The sequence below is a fragment of the Drosophila eugracilis genome, unplaced genomic scaffold (assembly GCF_018153835.1).
Source record: "Drosophila eugracilis isolate 14026-0451.02 unplaced genomic scaffold, ASM1815383v1 contig_1897, whole genome shotgun sequence".
Lineage (NCBI taxonomy): Eukaryota > Metazoa > Arthropoda > Insecta > Diptera > Drosophilidae > Drosophila > Drosophila eugracilis.
This window is the reverse complement of record NW_024572751.1, coordinates 1,301,102-1,320,738: the sequence shown is the minus strand read 5'-3', so window position 1 is coordinate 1,320,738 and position 19,637 is coordinate 1,301,102. Positions and strand designations below refer to the sequence as shown.

Below are 19,637 nucleotides of genomic sequence, written 5' to 3'. Positions count from 1 at the left end.
GAGCGTGGAGAGTCGGGGATTGTTATGAATTGGGTAAACAAACGAAACGAGCTAATAACCGCAATCGTGGCCACAGAGAACGTGTTAAGGCGCTAAATTCTTTTTCCAATGCGACAAAATGGTGTTTTATCGAGCGAAGATAACACCTTCTGATGAGTTCATCTGGCCCTTCAAAGGACCTTCAAGTGACATAGACTTTGCGCCAGCCAGTGATCATCAACAATAATCAATAATCGGCACTTTAAACTAAAAAGGAAGGAAACACCAAAACTTCCCAAAGGAATATTACTAATCCGAAATGTTGGTATTTACTCATATAATATCTGATAGTGGTCAAATTGATCTTAATTTTTGACCAATGCCAAAGCAAATATTTAGTATGTTTGGACTTTAGTGTTTCATGTTTTATTCAAAAACCTGCTGAATGAATGAGCTAGAAATCATAATGTAATCCTTTGGCAACAATAATATAAATTTATTGTTTAAACAAAACTATTTAAATATTTTGAAAAATTATAAAGTTCGCAAGGATTACAACAATAGCAATAACGAACTGAATATGTTAGGTAAAGTCATTGAGTAATAAATGTATAAAGCAACTGTGTCAGAACAAACATAATAGATCTGTCGAGAAAAATAATTTAAAGAAGATTAAACTACACCTTTTGCTTTGCCTTAAAAATTACCTCAAAGATTCCCCTGACTCAGTAACGTGCCTCTTATTATAGGCAACTAACTTGCTAATCTCGTTTGTGTTGGCGGCAACAACAACATTAAAATAGGGCAACATCATTATTATGAGTTTTAATCAAGAGTACACAATTTATTCTTGCTAAGAAGAATTTTAAGTTTGCAAGCAAGTCAAATTAAGAAATGATATGGAGACTTCGCTTAAATGTGTTCATTTTGGCCCATTATGTTTACTTAAATAAGATCAAACACATTTTGGTTGAATCGAACTGACTTAATAGGCAGTGACTAATCTAAATTTATATCGAAATCAAACAGTTTCTATACAAAAGAACTATTTTTAAATTTAAGAGTAAGAATAAATGAAAAAGTAAAATCTAAACAGAGAACTACAAATTCAAAGTGTTATTAAGATTAATTCAAAACACACTCTTATGGAATCATTGGAATCTAATTCATAACAATATGTAAATTTATTCCATTGATGGTCATATCAAATAGCCTGAACTATGCATATCCACCACTATCAGCGCTAAACGTATGCGTAATATGCACATATGCATTCCAATATCACGTATACGCGTAATGGGCGCCTCTTATGAGCGGGTATCCCGTAGTCCAGACCTCCTGGAGAATTGTTCTTCCCCGGGTGGGTGCTCTGTAGCGAGAGCACTGCCGTGTTGAGTTCGGCCCCGCACACTTGTTGGAAACTCACCACACTAGCGTCGAGTTGGTACTAAAGCCAGCCGCTGCCAAATCCGAGGCACAGCGGAAGCAGCGGAGCAGCAGAGCAGCTGACTGGCGCAAAAAGCCATAATAATCAGGCGGTAAACACTTGACAACGCTCAAACGCCGTGCGACAGTCGGCGCGATAAGTTGTAATTGCCGCGACGGATAAATCGTCATCCGATGCTCTCCGCGAAATATTAAAATATTGAATTTAAAAACATACACGAAACCGAAAAACCCGAAGTGGTAAACGCGTTCAAAATATTCGGACAATCGGCGTTAAGGGCTAAACGCAGTCGGACGTATAATTACGCGTCCTTGATTTTCGCGCTCCTTGTGATATCATCCACTCCCAGTTGGGTGTCCTTATACTGACGTGTGTGTACCATGCAAATGTGCCCGGCTCGTTGACATTGGCCCAAAGTGTTCGTGTAATCGATAAGAAACCGCATTCGGTATCCAGTTATTAGTGAATCGCAGGGAGTCCCCGGACCACACAATGGCCGATCGCTTCCAGATCTCAAAGGTCAACGGCACCGCGAATGCCGGATACGATGGTGAGTCCGGATCAGCTAACGCCGATCAGGATGGAGCCCATCCACAACCACCGTCCAGCAACGAGAATCACCTGCAGCCCAAGGCTCCAGGAGAAAGTGGCGAGAATCGCCGCAGTTCCCGCCTTTCCTTCCGCGGATTCGGACACTTCCTGCGAAAATCCGACGCGGAGCGTAAATTCAGTCTCGCCCAGCTGACGAAGTAAGTTGAAATCCAATTTTACGCATTCCCTTGAGAAGTTATTAACGATTCGTTTTAAAGTGTGTCGAAACAGGCGAAAATGTTCTAAAAAGTGATTCCTAATCAATATTATGGTTAGGGACATTAAATAAATTTCAAGGGTAATTTAAACGGAAACTTTTGTGTTTTTTTCTTGGCTCGTATTTGCTATTTATATAATAAATTAATATATTCAATGATCAGCCTTAAAGTGCTTTGATTCAGAGAAATGATATTTTAATCAATATTATAATGCAAATCAATTTTTTATGGCAATGCTATTCAAATATATTTTACCAAAATGATTATAAACTTTTTCGACTTGGCAAATGGAAACGGGAAATGTTGGGTTTCTTTTTCTGTGTTTTATTAAAGTTTGTAAAAAATAAAAATGTACAAATCCAAACTAAATAGAATGTTCTTATAGAATTATCTTAAACTTTCTTAATGGCAATAAATAAAGTGTTTTTTGTTATATTTTTGCCTTTTCTGAGCTGAAATTTTGGAAATAATCTGTAAGATATTTACTTATAGGTTTGCCCAGCAATGAGCGTGTCTAGAAATGAATTTCCCTGGCGCCGAAGTGAATTCAATTTTAAAAACATCCGTTTATAATCCACACAAGTTGTTGAATTTTTTGATAATTGCTTCGATTAGTGTGATTTATTCGCATAGATAAGCTGGCTCTGATTGAGCTGATACTTCTAAGGTGCTTGAGATATATTGTTTCCATTCATTAAGGGACACGTGGATCTGCACTCGCGTCTGAAACAATTTAGAAATAATGCAACAATTAATTAGAGTTTCCCAAAGCAAACTAATCATTAATTTTACATTCCGTAATGAGTTCCAATTGAGATGCCAACACATGTTTAAACTAATTCCCCCTCTGTTTGCTGTGCACCTCGGAAAAAAATACATTTATTTATACTATTCATCGGTGTAGCAGGTTGAATGGGCCTAAAAAACAGACAATAAAAAGCGTCAAAATTGTGTGATAAAAAAAGTGAAACGAAAAACATTCCGTTTGTTTAACCCGAATGAAGGTTACATTATGCCAATTTATTGTAATCACGTTTGGCACATAAACTCTAAAAAATGACAACAGATTGAAAAGCTTATCAAGAGCAACATCGTCCGAAAATGGAGTAATGTGTCACTACCAATGTCAATCATTATACTACACTTTTGCTTTATTTAATAGCTGTGTTTATTTTTAACCCATCCGAAAGGGGGCTTAAACAGAATGTAAATATTGTTGGTTCTCCTGATGGATTAGCACTTTCAATGATGATTTAATAATGTAATTAATGCGGAACTTAATGTGAGAGTTTTTAATTTAAATATATTAAAACAACAAACATTTAGCATAAACAAACAAGAAAGTCTTCCCTAGAAGATGTCATGGATCATTGACAAATTAAGTTTGCTCTGGATTAATTCAAATGTTTTTCACTTTTGATTATTCAAATTTTGACACATGACTGCCAACTTGAATTGATGTCGACCTAGACCCGCTCGCAAGCTTTTCGAATTAATCATTAATTATTACAATTGTTCCATTTCCAATATACGAGTATGTATCGTAGCACATGCTTGAGATAAATTCCATTAAATGCTGCCAAAGATCTTTGCGAAAATTTTAAAACATGCAGTTTGTTGGTTCAAAGAAAAGACAGCCGATGATTTGTTTTCTCGGAAACTTTGCACACGGCAAGCAAGTTACAGCAGCCAGTCGAAAGAACAATAAAAACACTGACAGATATTCAAAACCTGCCGTTTTTGGCACAAGGATCGCGGTCGGAAAATTCAATCAACTCGAGCACTCAGCACTCCGCGAATTCCGGAGCTGTCAGTTTAAGACTCTCGAGAGATGAGCGCGGCAACAAATCAATTTCCATAGTTTGTCATATGAATCCAATTGATCGATGCCTCCCGAACTCTGCTGGGCTCCAATTGGACAACTAACTCAGACCAGCTGATTCCCAACTGAACCGGCAGGCAATCAATGGACTGGACTCCATATATGTGTGCTATGTATATGTCCGGTACTATGTGCCCATGTTTACCCGCTGTATATAAACATATAGCCATAGAGAACTGTGTCTTATGCGCAGTCGTTGCTGTCTGGCAAATGAATTGAAAATGGAAAATGCGAATTGGAATTTAAAGAAAAGCCACAAGATGCCCCATTCTCTTTGCAATTTATTTAGTAGCACAATGAAAAACGCCCTCGAGAGATTCTGTCTATAATTAATAAACACACATAAATTATTATCGAACTGAGCGGCGATCGAAAAGGGATGTGAACTGAAATACAAAAGTAAATAACAGTCCGTGAAATAAGAAAGTTGAAAGTGCAATTTATGGTGATTAATAAACGAAGAATGCGAAAAAGATCTGGTGAGAAAAAGGTCATAAAAGGGAGCTCAATAAAAGTGAATCCCATATGCAAGATTTATATTAAGGACAGACTTAACTCGGAAATCGGGTTAGTGGGTCACTAGAAAGTTTATGCGCTGTACACCTCACAAAATTCTGATCTTAACATTTTCGAAATTCAGCAAAATGTGACCTCTTTTATCCATTCTTCTTCCATTAACTTAAAATTAAATTAAATTTTAATTTAATGTATGTTTTTGATTACAGTTAAAGTTGCATAATATTTATTAATATATTTATAAATCGGCAATATTTAAGTAAAATCCTTAGACGTAAAGTAAATTTTTGACCAATCCATTACTAGTAGCTGCCCCTCCCTCAGTTGGGCTGTCATTTTCCATAGTAACCCCTTCCGATCCCTTCGAATCGACGCCATTGGCTGCTCGTGGCGCCGTACTGTGCTCGACGATTATTGCCTTCCTCATTCCGGTTCTTTCCTTTTTAAGATTTTAAATTATATTTTGGCATTGCTTTAGCTTTGGCTGCGGCTAATGTTATTGTTTTTGTTTCTGTTTTCGTTGGCGATCAGTAAATATACATCATACCAGAGGGCGGCCATTCTACTCTCTCTCTCCAGCTAGCCAGCAGGCTAGCCATCCAGCTGAATTTTCCGATAAAACTTGATTTTTCTCGATTCCGGCGTGGAACCCCTGACCTTCTGCTCGGCTACCTTTACCACTCGGCTGGCCGTTTTTATTGTCTTATTATTTATGTGTATACACAAATAACTTGGTTCATACACTTGGAATCCGCCGGAGAGCCGCATAGTCCGGAGTGGGCGTGGGTCTTGGGCATGGGGTACTTGGTATTTCTGCTCGGCACTCTGCAGGCAACAGTCATGCTGCCCGAGGCGGTGATGGTTCTGCTCCCGTTTCACCAGTACGGAAATTCTAAACACCCGGCAAAAGTGAAAGTGAGTCCCTCTAATCTGATGTTTCCTCTTTCTGTGTGATTCCAGGGAGAGTCTGCCGCGCCTGGACAACTACCGGATTTCCATGCGCAACCTGAAACGTCCTTCCATCGGAGAACTGCAAGGAGAGGCGGTCGATCAGGTGAGTTCCCACTTCCCTAGTTTGAATTGGTGACGTAAGCTCATTAAGTTGCCATAATAGTTTGCATAATCAAAGTGTTTAGTTAAATGAGTCCTGGATTAACTAAGCTGTACTCGTATGGAAAAGGTGTTTAGAAAGAAATAATTGTATTTTCAATGTTTTTCATGTGCGTATTATTTAAACCCAGAAACGTGTTGTAGTGCTTATAAGTGGTGTAGGAATTAAGATAGATACTCTACAAAAAGTGACCATCTTTACATTTTTTCAATGGCTAAACACATTCATAAATAAACACTCTGGAAAACCTTCAATTCACATGTTTTTAACTTCAGCTGAAAACTAATCAGTAGGCCATTTTCTAAACGTAATACCAAGCTATCTTGTAATCGGTTGATAGCCCACTGCTACTATGTGTTCAACCTCGTCCAACAATCGGAATGCCCATAGCCATTGGAATGCACTTGAAACCGTCGGAGAAACCAATTTAGAAATCTTTCCATCACTTCTCTGCCGGGATTACTGATAGGCCAAAGTTCCGGCCGTGGACGACGAGTATCTCTCTTGGTATCATAGTCTGGGATCTGGTTAGTGTTCGTCATGGCATAATCCTTGCAGCGCACTTCAGTCGTTCCCTACTCAGTTCTGAAAACATTTCAAGTACTCGGCAAATAAACAAAGCAGAGCGAAAATAGTACCTAGGAAAGCATGAAGCGAGCCAGAACCAAAACAAGAAATATGGATCCAGCCAGAAATCGAAACTTTTTTCATCGGCCCTCCAATTGTACTCGTACATTGGCCAGCCTTAAAGCATGCGTGCTAGCATACATATATCTATATCTGAGTATCATTAATACGTCTTCTGATTTTTTTACTTGAGCAATTTTCACATTTCCGACGTGCAAATTGTGAGTTTTCCATGACGTCTTCCGGGCATCCCAGCGTTTATTGATGTTCAGTGCCAGCAGATTTGAGGGCTTCTATCGCGATGACGTTGTGGCCACTTAAGATAAGCAGCCAATACCTCTATCAAGGTCGCCCACTTTCTCAGATCAGCCTTCCCCCGCCCACCAGCCATGTTGGGCTTATCGCTTTGGGTAATAATGGAGGGTAGTGGAGTCCCATAAGCACTCCCAGTGTTACGGTTTTTATGTTTATCGCCGGAGTAATAAATTTGATGCGTCTATAGCGAACTCACGTCTGGGGGTCCGGCGGTGGTCAAGCAGTTTTCCTGTGAATCGCCCTTGTCTCCTCTCCTTCCCCTCCCCACTCTCACTCTTACATATTTTCTGTATTACTGTATTGTTTAATTAATCCACTTTGCCCGGCTTCTGCGGCCACCACGGCGTATGATAGATATCGTAAAAACTGCATTACAAGCTCATTGGGGAAATTCGAATTCCAAGGCAGCTCCTAAAATATGGAAAACATGGCCCGTTCTTCGGTAATATAATATTTAATGAAAATAATTGGAACGGAATATGTATGTGCCGACCATTGTATCAAGATAAAAGCAAGTTGTACCCAGAATCGATATAGTATACCTATCCACAGAATTACAACTCATTCGACAGATATATTAGCGAAAAGCTTTGTGTTTATTTTGAGACTAAAACAAGTTCGGGGCAAGCAAATATTGAATGTAATTCCCTATGATGGATTCAGCTTTAGTTTTGTATAAGCATACTACAGCCGTTTGCCCCTACTTGATAAAAGTAAGCAATTGCCCCGAGGAGTTGGAAACTTTGAAGAAAAGGAATTTTCCTTCTACTTCTGCAGGACTTTCCTCCTCGGGAATAGGCAAAATCAACACGAGCGAGCTTCATTCGATTTGCACTCAGTCGTCGAGGTCCTAAGTGGATTTTTCCGCATTCATCCATGGCCCATAATGCGCAAGGCGATATCGATGACAGCGTCGAAGCCAAATTAATTGTCAACAAGATGCAGCCATGCATCTGCCATGGTCCCTGCCACATGGACATTGTTTCAAGGAGCAGCGGGGCAGGACTCGTAGCTCCTTCCAACAGAGGGTAAACAGCTCACTAGCAACTTGTGTTGCCATATGTGTGCGGCCGGATAGAGGGCTGGGATAATGCAGGACAAGTTTGTCGTGTCATTAAAATTGACAGCGACGGCCTGCAGATGTTGCTGGGGCTGTTGCCATTGACGTTAGTTGATTCGTTGCTTATCATAAACAGGATCCACTCGAGGACCGCCGACGAGTGCGAGTGTTGAACCTGTCAAGGCTGCTGACAGGACGTCATTTTGATAAACGCTCCGGATGAGCAATTGATTATTCTTCACATTTAATCAATTAGGCTGACAGAACCCACTCGAGATGTGTCGGAGACCCCGAAAAATCATTACCAGTTCTTGGCAGTTTTAAAAACCCAAGCAATCGAACCTCTCAACAATGGTGATTTGTCAAAACCGAATGGCAATATCGACACTATCAACATCTTTCACCGTACCACGCGGCGTATGAACATTTTGCCGGGCATTGTTTACATCATCAAGAGAGCAGCCTGTGGCGTGTTTGCCATTTCAGATTCCTTTTGTATTGCACTTGTAATTACAATTCTAATTTACAATTCATAGCCAAAGAGCTGGATGCTATTTTTATACCATTTTATTGATTTCCTAATGCGAAAGTCTTGCTGGAAAATCTTTGTTTACCGCATTGCCACTGCCCCGAACAAGCCATTAAGTTATTGGCGCATATAACAATATGTTTACCCCATTTGTGTTGCATTTCTGATACTTACCCGCTATTGTTCGATGGGTCGAGGGTGTAGAAAACTTGTGGAAAATCTCCTTCTTTAATGATGAAAATGCAATTTTCCCAAATTTATTGCCCAACTCATTTGGCCTTATCGATTTTTGCGCATTTGCTTTATTGTATTGAAATTTCCTCTTAAGATTTTCAAAAGTGCTACAAATTGAGGAAAATATCTTAGCTTAATTCAACGGCTTTAAGATCCAGTAGCCATAATTAGCCACAAACTTACTCGTCTTGGAGCTAATAATAATTCTGTGCCGAGTGAATTTCCAGCTATTTATGGAAATTGTGATTATAACCACAACCTCAATTCAGCCCCCTGGTTCATCTCCATTTTGTCTATTAACTTAACTCAAATCACTGGCACGAGCTGGCCAAGAAAGTGGCTTATCTCCCACACTCCCCCACTCTGCCCCCTTGTCATAAAGCACAAATACCAATTTCAATTCCAATTTTGGGTGCGAAAAATTTCCACGCATCGACCACAACCACAAAGAGAACTTGAACGGGGAAAACAACCGTAGAGCCAAATGCGTATTTTGCTAAACGAAATGGACAAAGGAAGGAAGCGCCAGAGGGTCCCACTAGTGAGACCGCAAATATCCCTCACTCCTCCCATCGGAAAGGCATGAGTTGGAGGAGACACGGAAAGAAATGTATTTTTATTGATTATGTATTTCTAATATAACTTCTTCGATGTCAGGGCACTCTAAGTCGTATATTTTTAAAGACAAACCCAATTTTTATTATATATTGATTGATACATCATTACACCAACACATCATTCCAGCAATATAATTTAGTATTTCAACTTTAAAGTTTGTGCTAGGAACCTTTTTTTAACGTGTACAAATGTTTATGTCTGCGTCTGTCTGAGTTGGCGTCCGTTCGAAGCCGCCAAAAATGTGTAAACAATCAACATTAACCACCCACCGAGGAAGACTAACTAACCAGCATTGGGTATACGCAGCGTGTGCGAGCGCTCTAGGGTTGTGTTCTCGCACTGCCCTCCGAGAATCGATGTTGTCCTGCCCAACCCTGCCCCCGCCACATGCCACATGCCACATGCCACGTGAGGCAATTCCAATTGGCCGCGTTTTAAAAAAAAACATTCAATTATGTGGGCAAACAATAAAATAAATGAGCCCCTTTCCATCGGTGGGACAAATGGCGAAACAATAACCGCGCAAGGGCAAGGGAGCAATGTCTTGTGTAAATCTATTAAATTATCACAATCACAATCGCCAGAAATTGTTCTGCCCAGATCTGATCACAGGCAGTGGAAGTTTTTAGGGCGTCATAATTGTCTGCTCCGCAAATTACCGCATGTGATAAATAAATACTGCTTCAAGTGGAAATATTTTCACTTGTTGTGGATCGGCATAAAAAACAGAATTTAATTTAAAATGTTTCGGTTATGTCAAGTGGAAAGCAACATTCCAGTTTTATGGCCTCTTTAAAGGGAATTTTTATTTGCTTAGAGGGTTGTACTGAGTTGGGAGCAAAGTTCCAGCATTGGAGAATATAACCGTATGTTGATAGAACTATATTAGTTTAGAACTAAAAAGATATCCAACAATATTGACATTAAATTTTTGTGTAGTCTGAAGGGTGTGGTAGGGTTAACACTGCTCAGGAGAACTAATTTTGTTTTTACTTTTACAAATTTCGATTAATGAATCATGAAAAGAATTTAAAGAAAACAAATTATAGTATGATGACTTTTTTAAGTTCAAGGTTTCTAAACTATAGTATCAGATGTAATGAGTCACATTTGTACTTTTCTCTACCCAATTAAATTCTGTTTATTTATTTTATCTACACCGAATGAAATTAGGCATGTGTTCTAACACAATAGAATACATACACTTTCTTTAAGAATAAGTAATATCTAAACACTTGTTTAAGGACAACATTCCAGTTATATATCTAAAAATTTTAATTCTAACGCCTTTAAATAGAAATATGAACAAGCCATAGACTTTGTATGGCCTATTAAGCAATTAAAAACTTCAAACTTCATAGCCCCATTAAGTACTCAAAACTAATATTATTTCTTAGCATGCGTAAGTTTAACTTAAAACTTAAAAAAATGACTTCAGACAACGAATGCCATATTTCAAGTTTAAAAAACAAAATAAAACAATGGCTCTATTTAAAAACTTAAAGACCACAAAAATGGTAGCTAGAGCTTTAAGGAAAGGGAATCTTTTACTGCACATTCCTACGATAAAAACTCAACTAATAACGCCATTGTTAGGTTTAATTGACACATTACTGTCACTTCCCCATTAAAGTTAAGATAGATGTAGTAGTCTTTATTTATAGATTTTGCCACCCTATTGGACAAGCCTTAACCCTGAACAAAGACAATACTTTCAGGTTAATGGTAAATAGTTAACTTCGTGGCTTCAGCTTTTATTTGGACATTTTTATAATGTTTCGAGTTTTAGTGCGGTTATAAAAGAGAACTTTAATGAGAATGAAAAGCAATATGAAGCTCCTCATAATCTGGTTGTTGCTCTGCTTTCGGTGGTTGTGGCTGTTATTTTGGCTGGCGTCGACGGGTCGTTAATTGAATACGAGTACTAAATTGCACACATTTCGCATGAGTAATTCCGAAAAATATCCAACCGAAACAGCTGTTCGAGTCGTCGAAGTTTACAAAAATACTGATGTTAATTCAATCAAATATTTAACATACTTTTGATTGAATGCTACCTATGTCAAGATCCCATTATCAGGCAAATAATGATTGCCGCATTTAGCAGTCTGATGATGGCCTTTCAATATATGCTTTAGGTATTAACATGCTGGATTGATAAAACATCATAGTTATAGTTGATCAGTAGATGCATCTTCAATATTTATTTTCAATTAAAGAGAAAATAATATTTATTTAAATAGAAAGTGAAATAATAAATTATTCTTCTTTTTAGAGCATAACTATTCCTGAACCCGAACCGGAAGCCACTGGCGGGCACATTAAGCTAGGATGGATTGTGGGAGTCCTGATACCATGTCTACTGAACATCTGGGGCGTCATGCTCTTCCTGCGCCTCAGCTGGGTGGTGGCCGAGTCCGGCATCTTGCAGTCGCTGATTATAATTACGATCTCCGCGGTGGTCTGCGTCATCACGACGCTCTCGCTGTCAGCCATTAGCACCAACGGCGAGGTCAAGGGTGGCGGAGTCTACTTCATCATATCCCGTTCGCTGGGGCCCGAGTTTGGGGCGTCGGTTGGCGTGGTGTTTGCGTTCGCTAACGCCGTTTCGGCCTCAATGAACACCATCGGCTTCTGCGAATCGCTAAATGTTTTATTGAGTGAGTAAAAATTAGTTCTTCTAAAAAAAGGGGATGTAATCCTGAAGAACATATATTTTCCATACCTGATATATCCCGTTATACCGATTATTAACTAACCTTAGTCATGGTTCGATTCTTTCGAACCATTATTTTTGTAAAATTTTAACATATCCTCAACCCCTTTTCAGAAAACAATGACCTGAAAATTATCGACAATGGCATCAATGACATCCGAATCGTTGGATCCGTGACTGTTTTGGTACTTATTCTAATCTGCTGCGTGGGCATGGAGTGGGAGACGAAGGCACAGAACTTCCTGATCGTAACCATTGTCCTGGCCATCTTCAACTTCCTAATCGGGGCAGCTATTGGCCCACAAGGCAATGAAGAGCACATTTCAAGGGGTTTCGTGGGCTTCTCATGTAAGTTGTAAAATGTCAAAAAAAAAACCATCAATATACCTAACAACATGTTCTAGGGAATACGTTCAAGGAGAACTTCGGCTCGGATTATCGCTATGCAGAGGGAGTGCATCACGACTTTTTCAGCGTGTTCGCGATATTCTTTCCCAGCGTTACGGGTATTCAGGCAGGCGCGAATATCTGCGGAGATCTCAAGGATGCCGGAGCAGCCATTCCGAAGGGTACCTTCTGGTCGCTGCTCATCTCGATGACTTCCTATGCCCTTTTCGTTCTCTTTGCCGGTGGAGCTGCCGTGAGGGATGCCTCTGGCAATCCGGCAGACCTTGTCAACGGCACTCTGGTCTCGTCTGAACTGCCCTGCATGGCCACTGGCAACTGCACCTGGGGTCTCTTCAACTCTTACGAAATGATGCAGGAGATGTCATTGTGGGGTCCGCTGATCTACGCGGGTTGCTTTGCGGCCACGCTAAGTACGGCTCTGACTAATCTCCTGTCCGTGCCCAGATTGGTGCAGGCCCTGGGCATTGACCAGATCTACCCCGGTCTGATCTTCTTTTCGAAGCCATACGGAAAGCACGGAGAACCGTACCGCGGCTACGTCCTCACCTTCTTCATCACCACAGGCTTCTTGCTGATCGGTGAACTTAACTTGATCGCCCCCTTGATCTCAACCTTCTATCTGGCCTCCTACGCCCTCATCAACTTCTGCACATTCCACGCGGCCTTTGTAAAGCCCTTGGGATGGCGACCCACTTTCAAGTATTACAACGCCTGGTTAAGTCTTTTTGGGTTTGCCATGTGCGTGGCCATTATGTTTCTGATCAACTACGTGGCTGCCATCATCACATTCGGCATCATCTTCGCGCTGTACCTGGTGGTTATGTACCGCAAGCCGGAGGCCAACTGGGGATCAACCACGCAAGCACAGCAGTACAAGGCTGCTTTAATGGCTGTGCACCGTCTGCAGAACGTCTCGGATCACGTCAAGAACTACCATCCGCAGGTGTTGGTGCTTTCCGGCGATCCCAAGGCCAGGCCTCCACTGGTAGACTTTGGCTATCTGCTGACCAAGAACAACTCCCTCATGTTCGTTGCTAACATTATTCCGGTAAGTAAATAAGATTTAAATTGTGGCTTACAACTTTTTAATATTTGACTCTCGATTCAAAGAAGAGAGAGATGTCTAAACAAAATTAGAATCTCTAAGCATTTTTATTAATGGTCTTACAAGAATTGGAATCACATAATAAATTTAAACCTTTTGTAATTAACAAATAACCAAAAACAACTTTTCTATTACCACATATTTATTTCATAAATATATCACCCTGAATACTTACTTTTATACCCCCATTATAGGTGCGAGTGGGCTACAAGAACCGTCAGAACCTGGTGAAGGATGGCCAAAAGTACCTAGATGCTCGCAAGATAAAGGCCTTCTATAACGTGATCGATGGGTTCAGCCTGGAGGACGGAATAAATGCTTTGACAAAGTCCACGGGTTTTGGCAAGATGTCTCCAAACATAGTCCTGGTGGGCTACAAACCAGACTGGAATCGCTGCCGCAAAGAGGAGGTTGAGAGTTACTTTTCCATTTTGTAGTAAGTAAATCTTACTCATAATAAAGACGTGGATCCTTCACCAAGTCGATATTTCCCACAGCAATGCCTTCTCACAGCGCATGGGAGTGGCACTTCTCCGCCTGCCCAACGGATTAGACTTTTCGGAGTTGAGCTCTGAAGTCACGCTGCCGGCCAATGGAATGGGTCACATGCACACCGCCAATGCCCAAGGATTCACTAACGAACTGATGCCGGCAGCCAATGCTGCCTCCGAGCTGCTGCACATTGACTCCAACCTAAACCTGGCCGGCATGGACAGTCCCAACTCCTCGTTCACAATACCCCAGCCAGCGCCGATGCCCAACATGCAGCGAAACTCGCGCAGCTACAAGGTGAATAGCTCAGATGAGCCAGCCGTGACTTACCACACCAAGGGCGGATCGGATATTCCGCAAAATCTCCTGGATGCCATGACCATATTCACACGTAAACAGCCCAAGGGCACAATCGATGTCTTCTGGTTGTACGACGACGGAGGTGGGTGCCGAGTTCTATTCTCTCTAAGTGACCCCTTCTAATAATATAATCATTCGACATGCAGGTCTGACGATTCTCTTGCCATACATAATCTCCATGCGCTCCCACTGGCAAAATTGCAGGCTGAGGGTGTTCGCAATGTGCCACGGAAAGGATGAGGAGCAGGAAGAAAAAAGGTAACCATTTTAAATCATTCCTTAAACTTTAAAGGTAAGGATATATCGATATTAAACCTTTTGTTTTTCCCACCCACAGCATGGCCAGCTTACTGACCAAGTTCCGCATTAAGTACTCGGAGCTCATCATGCTGAAGGGCGTTTCCGAGCAGCCGCGGGCTGACACACTACTGAAGCACAAGCGTTTAATTGAGCCCTTCCGCCGCGGAGCTCGCAACGAGTTTGGCATTACAGACGACGAGCTGCAGAGCATGTCCGAGAAGACAAATCGCCAGCTACGCATCCATGAGTTGGTGGTAAAGCATTCGGCGAACGCTGCGTTGGTGGTCATGTCCCTACCCATGCCACGCAAGGTAAGAAATTTAGAGGCAACTACTAATTAACACATACTAACATTTTCGTTTTCCTTAGGAGGCCATCTCGGCACCACTGTATATGTCCTGGCTGGAGATGCTCACGTCGGACATGAAATGTCCGGTGGCATTGGCCCGCGGCAACCAGACGCCCGTGCTGACGCTTTACTCTTAGAATAGTCCCTCGCTTCCAGTTCGAGTACAACTTAGTATTATTAGCGTTTAGGTGTTCCGCCCAGTTCCCAGTAGAATCGAGCCCCCATCTGGAGCTAAAGTGGTCACTTGCAACCCAATTAAAGTAGAATTCCAGAGCCCAGACTCCTGCTCTAAGAGACTCACACTACTACTTACTCTTTTATATGAACGAACCCCTAAACGCTTGACGATAGTCCCTAGTGATGTTCTGTGTGAAACAGTTTTTATCCGGTTTCAATACGGATTTAGATCGACAAGATTCGAACCATCGTGAGATCTGTTTCACCTGCAATAGATTTAAGTTAATTACGAGATATTCTGAATAAATACAACCATTAAATAACACTGGCTGCCGTTGTTTACTTTAAACAATGACATTTTATTCAGCAGAAATTTACGTTCAGTAAGCGAACTGAGGATATTGGGATAATGTGAGCGGTGATAATTTAAGGTAGTTCTAGTAGTAGGCGCGTCGGGGATTATTCTGAACAATAAAGAAAAGGTTTTATTATTATCAGCCTAATAAATCAATATAATATATAGAAATTTAATTACCAAAGGATTCGGACGAAAACGATAAGCCAACATCATTCTCTTCCTGTAGGCGTCGTATTCATTGTCGCAGTCCTCTGGCTGGGCAGCGCTGCTTACCCCAAGTCCTTGGTTTCCATCTCGCTGCGGAGCCCTATTAAACTCATTTTTCACTTTGAACTATTACGAAAAAAAAGAACAACCCACTTGTTGACGGGGTCTACGATTCCAGCACCGTCCTGACCCAAGCCTTGTCCCTCCTTCCAGCCGAGCTTCTGCAACATTTGGAATCCAATGTTGTCCTCTTTAAGCTTGTACTCCTTGTAGTCGCTCAGATCCGGTTGCCGGTTGTTCTTCTTTGCCTCGTACTGCTCCATGAACTTTTTGAGCTCCTCGGGTGGCAGGAAGTCGCCAATGTGATGCTTTCCCTCGCTTTGCTTGGTCAGAGCGTTAGCCCACAGTGACGTGGCCTCCATTTCTGCTGTGCGCAACTTGTGCTCCCAAGTTCCACCTTCAATATCTTCGTCCGAGTCATACTCATACTTAAATTTTCCGCCGCGGGCCAGGCGATCGATCTCCTGACGCTTACGCATCATGTCCTGATACAACAGGTTTACTTTGTAGTGCTCCTCACACTGCTTCCACTGCTCCTCGCTTAGCTGTGTAGATCCGTAGTTGAGACGAGCATACTGCAAAAGGGCGGGATCCGTACGTGTGATGTTGCTAAGCATGGGTTTGTTTTGGTTACCAAAGTTTCCCGAGGTGCCTGTTTAACATATTAAAGATTACAGAATAAATTTACAATGCTTATAACACTAAGTAAAGAATTTAATAAGTGAATTATTGTAGAATTTTCGTTTAAATTTTTGAACCTTTAAACTTTACGAAATTTCATTTTCCACGTCAAATAAACCTTTCAAGAGATGTCTCTTAATCATTACTATACGTATATACGTGTAAATATGGCCTATAGCTGCATTAGATGGTTATTTACAATCATCATTTACAAGCATCAGAAATTTAACAGAAATTTTCAATTTGGTAGGTCTCGAAGTCATTAGAAACGCAAATGTATATGAGTACTGGCCTTTAAGCAATAAAACTCACTTGAGGTGGGTAACTGTTGTTCTTTTTCGCCCCAGCGGCTTTTCCGCTCGCGCTTCCGCCGCTGCCTTTGAGTCTCCTTGTCCTCCTGATCGTCCAGATCATCGCCATCTGGAGCTCCTCCGGCGGCAGCAGCCTCTTCTCGCTCGCGTCGTTCTTCGTCGCTTAACTCGTTGCGGCACTCAATGCGACGCTTGATGTTATCCCGGTTGCGATCCATCATGCCCCGCATGTATTCATCGTCCGAGTCAAAATCTGCACTGATGGCCGACTCAGGGTCGTACTTGTCGGCTGCTGAGTTGCTAAGCTGCTCTTCGTTCTGTGGCTGAGCCTCTTGCTCCTTGGATTGGGGCTGTTGATCCCGGTTTAGCTGCTGATGCTCCCGCTCCTTTTGCCGCTCAACGCGTTGCCGCTCGTAGTCAAGAAGTTGGGCGCGATAGCTTCGATACTGCTCGCAGCTCTTATCATAAAGAAACCTATTATCAAAATTTAAAAGAAGTGAAACGTACAATGAAAAGTGCTCGATGCTAGTCACGTGAACAAAGACATTATATGAGTAACTGTTTGAGGCTCCCCATTAGCGGTTTATTTTGAGATCTTAAATTGGCATCCGCCGGCTGGCTCCTCCAGACTTTAGACGATGATCGAGGAACGACGGATCACGGTGCGTTCGATGAGTCTGCGCAGCTGGCCTGGCTATCTCTTATTCGGCCCCAAAGTTACTTTGTTTGGTCGAAAAATAATTTAAAAAAAAAAGTCTATGTTTCGGATTCTATAAAAATATTCAATTTGACAATTTAGTTCAAACGGATCAAAAGAAGAAATCTAATTTTATAGGCCAAGTGTAATGATTTTAAGCAATCAAATATACTTTTAGTATTAAATAATTTCTAAACCCGAAAGGACATCGAAAGACTATTTTATTCCAAAAACCAAAAAATCTAAAATTATCAATGTAGCTCCACTGGCCTTCGAAAAATATAATATATTTCTATCAAATGGCATATGAGCTCCAAACAAACAAAAACTGGCCTAGTGCCTTTTCAAAAAAAAAAAAAAAAGTTTACCTAATTAGAACTCAGCAATATGTGCAAATAACTTAAAATCCTTAGCTTTATGCCCCACTCCGCCCCAGGTCATCAATCCGTCCCTCGGGTGCCAGCCTAAGTCCCAGTTAAAACATGTTTAGGTCATTTACCACAAGGCTGGATGCAACTCGCTTCTATGCAAACGTATTTTATCTTCATAATCTTCACCGTTTTCCGCGACCAGTGCAATTAGGTTTTCTAAGCACGTTGGCAATTGTATGCACGTTTCTGAAAAAACTACATAAATTGCTTTAAAATCGTGCTCAACGATTAAAGTTCTATACAAATTGAATGAGTAGGAATTTGGAAGAAGGTTAGGATGAGGGCAAGGATAGATGTTTGATGTGAAGGGTATGACAAATGACAGAACTGAACAGGCAACAAGGAGTGCTTCGAGTATGTTACTCACCTTGAGGCGTTGCAGTTGTTGGCTGTGCAGGCTGAGAAGGACCAACTTGTTGCAAATGTGACTGCTGCTGCTGTTGCTCCAAGTCCTCCAAAACAGGTGGCGGCGGTGGCGGTGGGTGAGGATTGACTGATATTCCCATGTGCTCCGGCAAGAGACCTAGCTGTTCTGCTGAATGACCACCGATAGTGGGCATTTGTATAGCCTCAAGGTTTATTTGTGGCTTGGGTATCGCATTTAAGTCAAACTCTTTGGGAGCAGGTATGGTATTAAGCTGCATGGCTTCCACTGGAGTCGGTCCAAGCTGCATGTAAATCTGCCCCATGTTGGTCAGTGCGATTGGCAGTTGTGGTGGTGGCGGCGGAGGCGGAGGAGCGACTGCCGCGGGATGGAGGTGCAGCGGCAAGTGGCCGTGAAAAAATGCAGCTGGCAGCTGCATTTGCGGTGGTCCCTGTTGCAAAAGCGTGGGATTGAAGGCGAACGGTGGAGGTGGCGGGGGCTGCACTGCCTGGACGGGCAACCCAAAAGCCAGGTGAGTTGGCGCCGAACTAGTCACCGTAATGGATGTGGCCAAGGCTGCTGCAGAGCTGATTGCTATGGCCGCCTCTAAATGGGGACTGCCGTTCTCAGCGGTGTCTGTCTCTAGAAGTTTGTTTTCCTCAGCGCTGCAACTAAGAGGAAATAAGTGTCCGCACGGAAAAAATCGTAATTGTACTCACCTTGGCACTGGAACGGGGGGAACCAGTATAGGCTGCGGAGGCTTCTCATGCTTTTCGAGTATTTTTTTGAAATTCTCCAGAAAGGAACCATCGTTGCAGAATGTGTTCTTTACCTTTGGAGGCGGCTGTTCCACACTGGGTTGTGGCAGCTGCTGTCGCTTCTGTCCAAATGTGATCTTCCCTGTCTTGCCAGTGAAGCTATTCAGCGACTTGTGGGCCACTGGGTCGTCCGATTTTCCCTTGCTTCCCGTGACTTCGGTGTGAATCGTTTCCAGGCCATTACCCTCCGCACCAGCGGTGAGGGATATGTCTTGAGCAGTGATGTCCTGGTGTTGGGCATCCTCCTCCTCTTCCTCTTCGGCTGTCGTAGTTTTTACAGCAGGAGTCTCTGTTTTTAGTTGCGCTGCTAGGTTTTGAGCCGCTGCCACCGCCTTTGCCAACTGCGCCGTTTTTTGCTTTTCGAGGATTTCCTGCCGTTTCTTAGCTATGATCTCCTCCTGCTTCGTCATCTGGGCGAAACGGTCCACTCGATGATTGCGTTGTGACATAATTCTTATGTCTCAGATATAGTTTTATTCCACAATTTTCGTCTCCAGTTAAGCAATAGTAGTACCAGCCTACATAACTCGAAAAATACCAACATATACCAACTGGCCAGTGCTAACAATGCCACAATGTACTAGTAAGTTTTTTAAAAGATACCGTTGAACTTGTTTTAATAATGAAGTAAACAAATATTTAATTTAATATTTTCTAAAACTTTAGAAATTATTAT

The 19,637-nt window shown here is 41.8% G+C and overlaps 2 protein-coding genes across 8 annotated transcripts; one reads left to right on the top strand and one right to left on the bottom strand.

Moving 5' to 3' along the window:
- Positions 1–1,494: 1,494 nt before the first annotated feature.
- LOC108115339 (bumetanide-sensitive sodium-(potassium)-chloride cotransporter) lies at positions 1,495–15,359 on the top strand. Of its 2 annotated transcripts, none has more exons than XM_017226754.2 (10): positions 1,495–2,175; positions 5,594–5,687; positions 11,403–11,787; positions 11,958–12,191; positions 12,248–13,299; positions 13,551–13,792; positions 13,854–14,290; positions 14,355–14,466; positions 14,546–14,819; positions 14,878–15,359. In XM_017226754.2, exons 1-10 carry the CDS (start codon positions 1,919–1,921, stop codon positions 14,992–14,994), a joined length of 3,204 nt encoding a protein of 1,067 aa, XP_017082243.1. In that variant the 5' UTR covers positions 1,495–1,918; the 3' UTR covers positions 14,995–15,359. The 2 variants fall into 2 exon arrangements, with proteins under 2 accessions (XP_017082243.1, XP_017082244.1); XM_017226755.2 differs by lacking the exon at positions 1,495–2,175 and adding an exon at positions 5,465–5,514.
- Positions 15,355–19,488, bottom strand: LOC108115340 (formin-like protein 7). 6 transcript variants are annotated; one of them, XM_017226756.2, is made up of 7 exons: positions 18,863–19,488; positions 18,147–18,814; positions 17,848–17,974; positions 16,653–17,125; positions 15,753–16,311; positions 15,570–15,699; positions 15,355–15,498 (listed from the first exon to the last, which is right to left on the bottom strand). In XM_017226756.2, the coding sequence occupies exons 1-7, from the start codon at positions 19,408–19,410 to the stop codon at positions 15,472–15,474; spliced, it is 2,532 nt and encodes an 843-aa protein (XP_017082245.1). In that variant the 5' UTR covers positions 19,411–19,488; the 3' UTR covers positions 15,355–15,471. The 6 variants fall into 6 exon arrangements, 4 of the variants coding, with proteins under 4 accessions (XP_017082245.1, XP_017082246.1, XP_017082248.1 ...); XM_017226757.2 differs by having other exon boundaries at positions 18,147–18,808; XR_001772795.2 differs by lacking the exons at positions 15,355–15,498; positions 15,570–15,699; positions 15,753–16,311 and having other exon boundaries at positions 17,071–17,125; positions 17,717–17,974; positions 18,147–18,808.
- Between the last annotated feature and the right edge of the window lie 149 nt (positions 19,489–19,637).

Excerpts from the sequence above, each read along its gene's own strand:
- LOC108115339 (XM_017226754.2), top strand. The coding sequence starts at position 1,919 with ATGGCCGATCGCTTCCAGATCTCAAAGGTCAACGGCACCGCGAATGCC. Across the intron at positions 12,192-12,247 it reads GGGTTTCGTGGGCTTCTCAT|GGAATACGTTCAAGGAGAAC; the intron begins GTAAGTTGTAAA and ends AACATGTTCTAG. Across the intron at positions 13,793-13,853 it reads AGTTACTTTTCCATTTTGTA|CAATGCCTTCTCACAGCGCA; the intron begins GTAAGTAAATCT and ends TATTTCCCACAG.
- LOC108115340 (XM_017226756.2), bottom strand. The coding sequence starts at position 19,410 with ATGTCACAACGCAATCATCGAGTGGACCGTTTCGCCCAGATGACGAAG. Across the intron at positions 16,312-16,652 it reads ACAACAGTTACCCACCTCAA|GCACCTCGGGAAACTTTGGT; the intron begins GTGAGTTTTATT and ends TATGTTAAACAG. Across the intron at positions 15,700-15,752 it reads ATCGTAGACCCCGTCAACAA|GGCTCCGCAGCGAGATGGAA; the intron begins GTGGGTTGTTCT and ends TGAGTTTAATAG.